The 12806-nt window shown below is 42.9% G+C and overlaps 2 protein-coding genes across 4 annotated transcripts; both read left to right on the plus strand.

The window, feature by feature from the left end:
* The first annotated feature begins 978 nt into the window (after positions 1 to 978).
* Positions 979 to 6803, plus strand: slc25a15a (solute carrier family 25 member 15a). 3 transcript variants are annotated; one of them, XM_047335554.1, is made up of 7 exons: positions 979 to 1248; positions 1421 to 1499; positions 1922 to 2180; positions 2821 to 2961; positions 3061 to 3236; positions 3342 to 3500; positions 4527 to 6803. In XM_047335554.1, the coding sequence occupies exons 2-7, from the start codon at positions 1445 to 1447 to the stop codon at positions 4646 to 4648; spliced, it is 912 nt and encodes a 303-aa protein (XP_047191510.1). In that variant the 5' UTR covers positions 979 to 1248; positions 1421 to 1444; the 3' UTR covers positions 4649 to 6803. The 3 variants fall into 3 exon arrangements, with proteins under 3 accessions (XP_047191510.1, XP_047191509.1, XP_035479785.1); XM_047335553.1 differs by having other exon boundaries at positions 980 to 1252; XM_035623892.2 differs by having other exon boundaries at positions 980 to 1174.
* On the plus strand, positions 6671 to 12738 carry stoml3a (stomatin (EPB72)-like 3a). The gene is made up of 7 exons (XM_035623893.2): positions 6671 to 6803; positions 8107 to 8210; positions 8931 to 9003; positions 10308 to 10390; positions 10585 to 10788; positions 11532 to 11666; positions 11753 to 12738. Exons 1-7 carry the CDS (start codon positions 6725 to 6727, stop codon positions 11942 to 11944), a joined length of 870 nt encoding a protein of 289 aa, XP_035479786.1. The 5' UTR covers positions 6671 to 6724; the 3' UTR covers positions 11945 to 12738.
* The last annotated feature ends 68 nt before the right edge of the window (positions 12739 to 12806 follow it).

The raw sequence follows: 12806 nt of genomic DNA on the forward strand, positions 1-12806 counted from the left end.
ATTTCACAAGATACATTTTGACCCGGTGTCCCCTGGTAATATCAACTACACCACTGTATCTCTTCAAAACTCTGAACAGTAACAACAGCCACCCTCGACTACTGTATCCTCTGAAGACAACAGAAGATTCCGAAGTTCATTTTCCACCCAGACACATTGCTGCTGGTGCTGCTTCTGCCAATCACCACAGCGTATAGTAAGTTTACATTTAAAAAGAAAACCAAAATAACAAACTAAATCAAAAACTACTACTTTCAGATTACTTATATTACAAACTCTGTGTCAAGGCCAGATGAGATTCAATACAGGAAAAGGAATTTGAGAAATGATTTTGATTGAAAGACACGAGCAAAGAGAGTAAGTTAAAGCGACAAAGCTGTTTCTGTCCTCAAGTGTGTTGATCAACTGGTGGTTTGTTGACGTTTCGTTGTCCTCGGATAACTATGGCGTACACTACCACCTTGTGGTCGAGTGTAAGCATTACAACCACACACAGCCAGCAGTGCGTCTCTTCCGCATTCACAACCGTCTCCTCCAGCCTGTTTAGTAAGCATCGCAAACACTACAATATCTCATTCTTTTCTTTTTCACTATTATATTTTCTCTTTTTTTTCCCATTACTCTACTTAAAGCTCCTCTGTGCTCCAACTTCTCTGCTGTTAAATAGAAAGTTGTGGGTATGTTTTTTTAATCCCACAAGATAAGTGTCAAGTTGTAGACAAGTTAATGTAAAGTGCATGTAAGTTTCAAAATAAAGCTTGGTACCAAGTGTGTGTTTTGAATGATGCTTCTATATATATATATATATATATATATATATATATATATATATATATATATATATATATATATATATATATATATATATATATATATATATATATATATCTTATACAGGACCTCGACTGTTCGACCCCCAGTGGTCACGCCTTCATTTTGGTTTTAAAAACCAATGTTTCCTTTGTTATTGTGACTTCCTCTGGATGTCTTGATACGGGTGCGTCCCCGGTGCGCACGGCGACGGGCGCGACTTGGTGAGACTGAGAGCACCCGCCACACGACTTCACTCGAGAGAAGACGGAAGTATACGAATTCAAAGCCAATTTCGCTCCTGAATCAATTCCAATCTTCTCAGTCTGCGAAACGAGATGCTCATGTGGAAACGCACTGTGTGGTAGGTAGGAGGCTGGCGATCTGACTAGGTCACTCTCGCCCCCCCCCCCCCATGGATCAACGTGCTGTGGTACAGTAGGTACATGTTTTTTTTGGATTTGCTCATTTTTTGAAAGAAGTCTAACTGAAGATTAAACCGCTGTAGGCTGAGGAGACCAAAGGAGAGGATCAAACATGTCCGGATCTCCTCCTCCACAGACATAATAATAATATTAATAATAATAATAATAATACATTTTTTTTACAGGTTCCCTGCATCTTTTGAAACACAATGGCACCAAATCCAGTAATCCAGGCGATCATTGACTTCACAGCTGGAGCTTTAGGTGGGTTATTTTCACACAGTAGATTAGACCGCGGGACCTCACTAACTTCATAATAAATCGAGGTATTCTGCATGCATAAGTTAGAACATTTTACATTCTTTCTTTCTTTTTTTGTTGAAACCCTGTTGTCCCTCAATCTACTACAGAGACAAGTTTAATAGATTACATTTCTTCAATAAAAGGGCTCAATCGACTCCTTTCTCATTTAAAATAAAGAATATATATGATATTATAATGTGTATATATTGGTCAGTTAAGTTTTAAGTTTTATTGGTGAGCAACACTAGTCGAATGTTAGTTTGTATAGTGCACAGTTAGTGTATGTACTCGCAAAGTCATGAATACATTTTTTTTTTTAAAGTGTTAAACATGACCCTGGTAAGTCGTGACCTCGATTTTCACCTCTTGTGATGTTGGCTCAGGTGGGACGGCGTGCGTGCTGAGCGGTCAACCTTTTGACACGGCCAAGGTGAAGATGCAGACATTCCCCACCATGTACCGGGGCTTCGTCCACTGCTTTGTGTCGAACTACAGACAGGTGGGACTCCGGGGTCTCTACAAAGGCACGACACCGGCGCTCATAGCCAACATCAGTGAGAACGCTGTGCTATTCTTGAGTTACGGCCTCTGCCAGGACGCCGTCCACTTCTTGTCCGGGATTGACAAGGGGACGGAACTCAGGTTTGACACTGACTTTCTCTGCTTATGTTTGTGTTTCAGCTATAAGTTTCATAAAAAGACTCATGGCTCTATTTGACCTCTTATCTTCTGCTTGTAAAGCACCTTGAATAACCTGTGTTTGATATTGTGCGGCCTGGACTTGCACTGCGTGCCTTAAAGTTCAAGGAGCAAGTGAATTTAGGGCGTGTCCACATCCACCTTTGAGTGTGTCCACATTTAAATCAGCTAGAAACAGTATCGACGCCGGAGGGATAAAATGAAAAACTGAATCATGCACCAACCTCAGTATCATCTAAAATAATGTCAACATAATGTTACTAGTTAAAAATTATTTTCAAACGACTTTTTCTAATGTCAACAATTAATCTTTAAATTCAGTAAGTCATGTTGTATTTCCATCTTCATTTCAAAAGAGCAATGTCTTTTACTGCATTATTTTGCAATGGTGTCCAATTCTAGCCTCTTTTCCAATCCCAAATTTCTGGGACTGTCCCTAACCCCCCTAACCCCTAACCCTATACAAAATGTCAGTCTCACGACAGCAGTCACTGGGCAAAATCAGGCGGCCCCTTCCTGTACGCATGCTACAATCCTAACACTGTTCGGCTTACGTATTGAACTCCTTTTCATCGATCATCAGTGACGTACAGAAGGCATCAGCGGGGTCTTTAGCCTCCGTCTTCTCCGCCATGGCGTTATGCCCCACCGAGCTGGTGAAATGTCGCTTGCAGGCCATGCACGAAATGGAAGCGTCTGGCAAGATCGCAGGTGGACAAAGGAGGTCAGTGTGACCAACGAGAGACACTCGGAGGAGCAGAACATGTCTAGTCTACGATCGATGCACTTTTGACTGTGTTGTGGTTTTGTGGTGTGACCTCAGCACAGTGTGGACAGTAGTGAAGACGGTCCTGAAGGCAAACGGTCCCCTGGGTTTCTACCAAGGACTGACCTCCACCATCGTCAGGGAGATGCCGGGTTACTTCTGCTTCTTCGGGGCCTATGAACTGTGTCGGTCTGAATTCGCACAGTACATGGGCACGGAGAAGGACGGCATAGGTGTGGCTATATTATTTTTCCTTTTATATTTAATGAGGCGTTTTTGGGCTTAAGATGTTGTTTTTTTGTGATCGGCTCCCATAAAAACAGTTTTGGTCTTTGCAGGTATTCTTCCGCTCATGTTCAGTGGTGGATTTGGCGGCGCTTGTCTTTGGTTGGTGGTCTATCCCATAGACTGTGTGAAGTCCAGGATCCAGGTGTACTCCTTAGCTGGGAGGCAAGAAGGCTTCATGAAAACCTTCCTTGGTGTCATACGCACCGAAGGTAAGAATTGATTATGAACTCGATTGACTCCAAAATGGAAATACCCCTAAACGGGGGGTGGATCTCAACTTCACTGTCCTCACTGGCTTCTCGAAAGGCCTCTGAAGTTTCTAAATCCGGACCGCATTTGCGACAACAGGGGAGCAGAACTGTCTGCTGTATATCACATGACCATATAATCACAGTGTGATGAATTGCCACTGTATAATTTGGCTTTGTCTAAACAACCTTGGTTCAGTAGAGAACAATGTCGACTCAGACAAACACTTGTGGGCGGCTGTGGCTCGGGAGGTAGAGCAGGTCGTCGGAAGGTCGGTGGTTCGATCTCCGACTCCTGCAGTCGGCATGCCAGTGTCATAAACATCTTTAACGTGTTAATTCTAAAGAAACAACATTTGTTTTGTTTTGCATGTTTTCTGAAAAAAACCCCCCAACTTGTACTGTCTGTTGTCCAATAATCACCTTCCATTCCACAAAGTGACAGAACAAACCTCTGCATAGCTGAGCATACATGACGGGTGCGAAGGAAACTCCTAACCGCAACATTAAGATAATTCTTACATCGCTAACTGTCGCCGAGAAAACCAAACTCAAAAACTGGAATAGCAGAGAAAAACAAACTTAGCATATCATTATGGACAGACCTCTTTACAGAACATACAACAATGGAAAAAAGTGTGTGTATTGGTACTGTACCTAAACAGTTAAACACCCTTTAAACCGTAGGCAGTGCCGTTTATATAAATCTCAAATTTACACATTTGCGCCTGTTTTGCACATTTAGTCGAGACACTGACTCGACCCCTCGTCTCTGCACGCTTGATGTACAGAGTGACATTCACACGCTGCACCATCTGCTGGCAAAATGTTGAGATGTGCAGAAGAATCTTCCCTCACAGTGTGTGGGGTGTAATAATTAAGATGTATTTTGTGCATTAATTGGACTGGTTTCCATGCTACTTTGCTGCAGAGTTTGCTTGCTCATCTGTGGGGACTTACCTGTTTGACTCTCTCTCGTCCCCACAGGGTTCACTGCTCTGTACTCGGGCCTGACCCCCACCATGATACGCACCTTCCCTGCCAACGGAGCACTCTTCCTGGCTTATGAGTTTAGTCGCAAGTCTATGATGGAGCGAGTTGGTACCTGATGTGGAGGATCGTTCTAACTTAAAGCGAGTATTGGGCTGAAACTCTTAAGACGAGTCTTCTCAGGCACCAAGCAAGGTCATCTCATCTATGGCAGGCCAAAACAATCAGTGAGCAGCAGAAGTCTCTCTCGAGGGCTCATAGTCGTGGGGAGATGAAGACATTAATCAAAGCTAAATACACTACAGAGACCGGGGATGGGCAGACTGTCTTCGGACGCGATTCACTGTGAACCTGTTGATCTGTGTAGCGAACCGGAAGTCTCCTCAATATTGAGCTCTTAAAATAAACACTTCTGCTTAAGACATCCACGGTTTCCGTCTCCCTGAATCAGCCTCCAATCCATCAATTAGTCCATTTCAAGGATTATAAATGCATTTTAAAAGTCCTGAAAGAGGCTGCGGTCGATCCCACAATGGGAAGTTTGGGGAAAGGAGCACTGGCCTTTAAGGGATGAATAATCACAAAGAATTAAGATTTGCATCTCATGATATAATATAAACCAAATTCAGCCTCACCCTGTCAAGATTATGGAGCAGGACCCAAAAGCAGACAAGCAAACTACAAAACAGGAACCAAAGAACTAAACCGAACCTCAGGGAACAAGACCGGAGCGACACAGGCGAACTGATCGGGAACAGAACAACGCAGGGCCGAAATGTAGCAGACGAACTGAGATGGATGTATGAGGGGCGCACAGAGACTAGATGCACAAGGGAAGCAGGGATGATTGAACATAGGTGAAACACACTGGGGTCAGGTAAAGACCATCACTGGGGGTGGGAGACACAAGTAAATTAAAGTGACAGAAAGCAAGAGACAGGAGAACAGGAAATTAATTTCAAAATAAAGCCGAAAACAAAAAACTCAGATTGAACAAGCACAAGGGATAACAAAGGGGGAAACTTACCTTAGACAGAGAGACACAGGGAAGAGTAACTCAGAGCATAAATAAACAATAGTCCACAAAGAAAAGTCTTTTAAGAGTTCAATGGTCCAACAGGAGTTTGTGATCCTGGCGGATCATGACAAACCTCAAATCAAAAGTGTACACAGATTCACATATTTAAATCAGTTGCATTTCAAAATCTTCAGTATACGAAAATATTTTAATTGAGTCTGTTGTGTGTAGCTTTTTAAACAAGTGCAGCTGTAATTCATGCGCCGATCTTACAGTGAGCTGGCCTGTCGTGTGGTCACGTATCAAGTTACAGTTAATTAACGGGACGTCACTGAAAAACGATGAAAATGAGCTGCTCACATGTCAGTTCTTGTGACTCACACAGACACACACACACACACACACACACACACACTCTGTGTGTTGTGAGTATTGTACAGCTTCACAACATTTACTGTGTAGACAGGCTGTTTTACATGACTTATTACTGTATGTATTAATTTTAATAGTATTACTATTACTGTTACACAACAGCACTATTAGTACATATGAAATGTATGATTCATTTGATTTCTCCTTCTCTTCCCGCAGTTCCTCTCTCTGTGTATGTCCCCTTGTCCTGTTTGTTTAATACGTTTTTCTTTTACTTCCATACAATATGTTCTTTTTAACCAGGGTAATCCTACTGTGAAATATTTTCCTAGTTTGTACACAATTTTACATGAGGTACGAAACGTACCGGCTCTCATGTTTCACGACATGGATGCCACCTATTGTTTTATTCATAACCCGCCCTCAGACAGGTGTCAGACTCCTGGACGTGAACGTACGAGTATAATGGGTAAAGGCACAAGGCTCCACTATGAGCTTTCCAACACATGAGCCCCGCATGAGGCTGGCTGGGCTCTGTGGTTCATGTTACCTGTCGGCATCCAATAAAGTGAGTCCTACCAGGTGGGAGTATGAGTTTATGTGCGTGTGTGTGTGTGTGTGTGTGTGTGTGTGTATGTGTGCGTGTGTGTGTCAGTGTGTGTGTGTGTGTGTGTGTGTGGCTCATGGAAAAGACGCAAAGTAATGAGGGAAGGGAGACAGACCACACCCCCAGGGGAGAGGAGACGGGTAAACAAGAGCAGCTCTGGCTCACTGGCCCCATCACACAGAGAACACACTCACACTAATGATCTCAACAGCGTCCAGCACGGCAGAGATGGTTACGCAAGGCAAACTTCAGATCAGCGCCGAGGAGATTATCGAAGGTGACGTACTTTGTATGATCTTTTTAAAAAAGTGACTGTCATTACGCAACTTGCTCACCGTGGACACTGAATAAGAGGGGGAAACTAGTGTGTGCATGATGGATTTCTGAGGGTGAACGGGCCAGGGTTAATATACAGGTGAGCAGTTTTAAAGTCACCATGGAACTCTGGGAACAGAATTTTTACCAATTGACAATTCAATTTTATTTGTATTGCGCCGAATCACAACACACATTGAGGAAGTTTAAGTAGTAAGGCTGGTCTATCTGCCATCAACTGGCTTGGGTGAGAGGAGGAAGGAAACAGTGGAGAGAGGAGAGGTGGGTGGGAAGCGGGGGAGACGAGAGATGGGGTGAGACAAGGAACAGTTGTGTAACCAGTTTTAATTTTAGGCTCCGTCAGACCGGTTCTTATAATGAGAATAATAAAATAATGACACTTGGAGATGTAAAGATGTTAATGGTAACACTGATAGCAACATGTAATGATCATAGTAATTATAACAAAAATGTGGATAATAAATATAACGATAATAACTATTATTATTATGATTATGATGATGACGATTATTATTATAGAGAGATGGGGGCAAACTACAGGAGAGAGAAAACACAAAATGATTGGACCTGTAGTAGCGATATAGATAGATATAACAAATCTATTTCAAGGTTGAAAAAAAATAAATCATATCCAGCAGTTTACAAACAATTCACATCTTTTTATTTACAGATTTGGATACTGAAAATTATTATTTTGGGGGTTGTGACATCACTCTGAATGAAACTCTGGATCAAACGTCTCTAAGAGAGCTCACAGTTTGTTGAATGATCAACAAGAAAAAGTTCTGCTTGCTCCTTTTGCTCGTCATGTATGAAGCCGACTGACACTGACTGGATCTAACTTCTCAAATGAGCTTTCACTGACTGTAAACTGTAAATCCAATACCTTTTGGATTTTGGGCTTTTGTTTGACCTTTGGCCCTGTCATTGTGGACAGTGAGGACATTTGCTACGCTTACAGTAATATCCACCCCAGGAGTGGACAGTTGTTCTTTGAAAAAAACCCAACTTCTTCTTTTGAGGACTATGTGAATAGTCCAGTATCTTTACCTCACACCATGTGAATGTGGAGTGGTGTGACTTCCCATAGAGATTAATTAATCGCTGCCTGATTGCGTGAATGTTTTGTCACCCTCGGTGAAAGGTGCTGTCCCGTCGGACCGTATCACTGTTTAATTGTGTGTCTATGAAGTGAAAATGCTCACGTGTGGAAATAGGCAAAGTGTGCTCCACTCTCTCCACAGATAAAAGCTCGGGGAGACTGGGATGCTTCGGCTGGCTGTTGGTCATCGTATCCCTCCTCTTTGTAATGGTCACCTTCCCGCTCACATTATTTATGTGTGTTAAGGTACAGTATTCCTGTTGGTGTGTAGAATACCAATTAGTCCAGTGTCTTTAAATGTCCCAGCGAGTTCCATCAATTACCCTCGTGAATGTTTTTTTTTTGACATGGCAGGGAAGCCTTCAACCAAATCATTTTGCCATTCAATAAGGTTGGATGTACATAGAAACAAGTGACACACCGAACCAGGATCATTTTGCCTGCGTAACTTATCTGTGAAAATCGGAACATTACCTTTTTGTTGCTTTGTTGCTCTTCTAAAGCCACAGGGTTCTAACGTAATTACAGCGTAATTTACGTAAATTACAATGATGACAAGTTTTGCTCCATGGAAGACCACAGTGGCATTTTATTTTGAAATTTTCTGTTTATTCATCACAGGTGCATCGCTGTGTACCACAGTCACTGTAGCTTTACCAAAGTTGGATTCACTTCTACACAAATTGGCTTTAAGGCAGCCTGAGTAGATGCTGAGAGTCATCTCAGCATCTTCTCAGTTGTAGGGGATGGAACCTTTTTATGATTTACACAAACACGCCAAGACACCACAGTCCCATCAGGATTACACTTAGTTGGATACTGTATCTGACACACGACACATAGGTCTGACCTTTACAGAACCGCATTTGCGTTTATTTTACGTGTTTATCCAATGATTTATTTTTCCCTTTTCCCGTTTTTTGTTCGTATGTTCTTTGTGTGAGTGGTTGTGTTTCTAACTTCCAGATAGTGAATGAGTACGAGCGAGCCGTCATTTTTCGACTGGGCCGGATCACAGACAGGAAGCCTAAAGGGCCAGGTTGGTCATCTAATGTGTTACATACTGTACACGCTTTTACACTGGACAAAATGAAGGTGCTTTTTTTGAAAGTTTGCTCCACACTATGATCAAAATACACTTCATCTGCAACCTTCGCCAGCAGACCTGTGAGACTGTGGGCGCCCCCTCAGACAAAGCTTGTCAAAGGGAGGCCCCTCACCCCATTCTAGAGCCCCTTTCACACTGGCCAAAAAACCCGTTTAAACGTTTTCTGCAGTGTGAAAACTTTTAATCGGCATTCATACCCGGGTCAAAGGACTCTGCAATACACCCGGGTAATAATCGGCTTCACCTCGAATCGGCATTGATGTGACGTCACCTCACCAGCTGTAGTAAAGACACCTCTCGCATGTAGCTAGCTCGCTTAGCCTAGCTTTGGCTCGTTGGCGGTAACAACTGACACAATCCAGATCATCGATGAGGTTCAGAACGGGGCACTTTATTTCATCCCTTCTTCGGCGGACACACACGGCCTCAGCAGGCGGTCTCTCATTACACAGTGGCCATGAATTGTCGCTAACATGGATGATGTGCGGAGCCCGTTCTCCTTGTGGCTGCAGCTACGTACACAAACACATCGCGCAGCCAACTTTCTTCTTCTCTCATACACACACACACACTTCAAAACCCATGTGGCCTCCTGCTCAAGGGACCAGTTTGTAAACTTTGAAAGAGTGACAAGTACAAGACAGAAGGTAGCGTTGACCACCGGCTCACTGGCGACCATGCTTGCTGTTGTTTACTACACTGTTCTTCTTCGTTGTAATACGGCGCGCGCCGCTCTCTATCGCCACCTATGGCCGCCACCTGTCACTACACGACCATCAGACCCTGGTCTGCTCGCAGTGAGAAAGGGGCCAATTGACCCGCGTTTAAAAAACCCGGGTCTACACGGTCATTTTGGTGTGAAAGTGGTATAGTTCACTTGCTTATAGTTTTGTCCAATTTCTGGCAATAAAGATTATGTTATTTGATCCCATAGACACTCAGCAACCGGGCACGGTTAGCCTAATATTGCTTTTGAATCGGCAAATTAGTGAAAAATAGTTTGTTATTTCAGACTCTGGGAAAGTGGGAACAACAGTAATAATTTCCAAAAAACTACCAGGTCTCTGAATAATTTAGCCTTCTGTCTTGAAATGGCTGAATGCCAGTCTGACTGATTAGCTTGATGAATGACTATTATATTCAAGAAGAACTTCTACAGGATATGACGTTCTGCATCGATAACCAAAACACTTGTTGACTATGATGGATACATGAAATAAAATGTTTCTTTTCAGGACTCTTCTTTGTTTTGCCCTGCACTGATAACTTTGTGAAAGTTGATCTGAGGACTGTGTCCTTTGACATCCCTCCACAAGAGGTATGTTTTCTTTGCATTTGCATTTCCTTTGTTAACATCAAATGTTGAGAATATCTGTTTGTGTTTCTCAACGTCTCCTGTATCACAGCCTGTCCAAGGTCTTGTCATTTGTAAGAAAAAGTTTGTCACCTTTCCCTGGATGATTAAAATGGTAGAAGCTTCATAACGGAAACTCCCCCCCCCCTTGACCAAAGATCTTAACCAAAGACTCAGTGACGGTGTGTGTGGACGGTGTGGTGTACTTCCGGATACACTGCCCGATCTCATCTGTGGCCAATGTTTCCAACGCACACTCGTCGACACGCCTGCTGGCTCAAACCACCCTGAGGAATGTCCTTGGTACCAAAAACCTCGCGGAGCTGTTGGCTGACAGAGAGGGCATATCTGTCAGTATGCAGGTGAGGACAAACTGTGTGCTGATGTTCATGGTGGAGCTTCAATTTAGTAACTGTAAAATGGTTTTATGGAAATATATCTATATTCTCATGGCCGCTCATGGTCAAACTCATTTCTGACTTTGTGCGGGACGACAAAAACAAAACCTGTAGCCTTGAGGTGGTGTGCAGTGAACCTTTTTTTATATGTGCAACATGAGAATAGCATTTGTAGCCAGTCAGCTTTCCCCAAACCTACTGTGCAAACAGTCCAATATTTACTTCATTACCCTCCATACTTTGAGCAAATATGTACATTCAAGACGAAAGCAAGGAAATTCAGTGAGGATAATGTGGTGCAAAGGCCAACTCACTTTGCATTGTGCTGAAACCCGGAATGGACAGTGTCCGTCGTTTAAAAGATGCACCAGGTGTTTATTTGGCCACTACAGGTGCAGCAGAACATGGTGAAGGTGGTTTACTTGTAGTGAGTTATAGTGTAGTTGTTACGGCTACCATGTTCTTTACTCACCCATCAGACGTGGATCAAATATCATCGCGTTCCTTCCCAGCAGAAGAATGTCGTTAACTTCTTGTTGTTCGGTACCATGGTGTTATCCTATTGTTTTGAAAGGGAAACGAAGAGAGCGGTGACCTTGAACCAGAGAAGAAATGCAGCTTAAAAAAATGAAGTCAAAGGCTCCGTAAATATAACAGCGTCTTTCCAAATTGTTAAAATGTATTTATTATTTCAAATTCCTCGGCAGGAATCTCTGGATGAAGCCACTGATCCGTGGGGCATTAAGGTGGAGCGTGTTGAGATCAAGGACGTGAAGTTGCCTCAGCAGCTGCAGAGAGCCATGGCGGCCGAGGCAGAGGCCACGAGGGAGGCCAGAGCGAAGGTGACGGGGGCGTCGGGAGATTTTAATTTGACTTCCTCTTCGTACCGAGCGTGTATAAAAGCGACGCCCATGTGTCCGTGTTTCAGATCATCGCTGCGGAGGGAGAGATGAAGGCCTCCAGGGCTCTGAAAGAGGCCTCTCTGGTGATCTCTGAGGCGCCGTCCGCTCTCCAGCTGCGATACCTGCAGACGCTCAACGCCATCGCCGCGGAGAAGAACTCAACCATCATCTTCCCTCTGCCCATGGATATGATGCAGGGCTTTATGCAGAGGAAGTGAAATCTAAGCTAAATTATTCAAAATTGCACTTATAATATGTTATAATATTATTAGAGTTCTGTGGTATGTCTTTCATATGTGTGCACGCTGCCGATGTCTCCTATTCCGCATCACTACTCAAACATACATTTTTCTATTTTTTACTAACGGAAAAAGAGCTCTGTAACACAATTATGTTTTTCAAAATGTTTTGTACACTTTCTTTTCTTGTTGTGAATACTTTAATACAAAGTGCAACACATACAGTGTAGATGTTCGTGTCTCGTCACGGACCACAACAAATGAACCAGCTAAGCTACAGCTGCAGTTCTGGATGAGGACAAATAAATAAATAAATAAATATATGAAATGTACAAAAGAAAATGCACAACAACCGTATGAAGACATGCTTTCATATAAACCTATCCAGAACAAGGATTTTTGAAATACTGAACACAATCTTTACAACAAAAAGCCCTGTAAACAATCAACAGAAGTACCCACATCCAAGTGACAGAGCAGCCAGCTCCCACATTGGATGTAAACTGTAAACAAAACCTCTTGATGTTAATATGGAACAAACATTCAGTAAATCAATACTTTGTCATGTCCATGGGACACAGAGGCAACCAGTGCGATCGGAGTACCTGATGGAGAGAAACGTCTTGTACACTTCCTTTCATAACACGGCAAAACCCACCAGCGACTTGCAGTCCGAACAGTAGATGCAACTCTCCTCTGACCAAATTCATGTTTGAGCAGATTTCCATATTTTGTGTCCGGAGAGCTGACTATTAAATCATGTTATTATAATATATTGTAATATTCCTTCAAGTTACTTTTAAATATTTGCTGTCTGCACTCATGCTCATAAAAAAAACTA

This window comes from Scophthalmus maximus, chromosome 11 (genome assembly GCF_022379125.1).
Source record: "Scophthalmus maximus strain ysfricsl-2021 chromosome 11, ASM2237912v1, whole genome shotgun sequence".
Taxonomy (NCBI): domain Eukaryota; kingdom Metazoa; phylum Chordata; class Actinopteri; order Pleuronectiformes; family Scophthalmidae; genus Scophthalmus; species Scophthalmus maximus.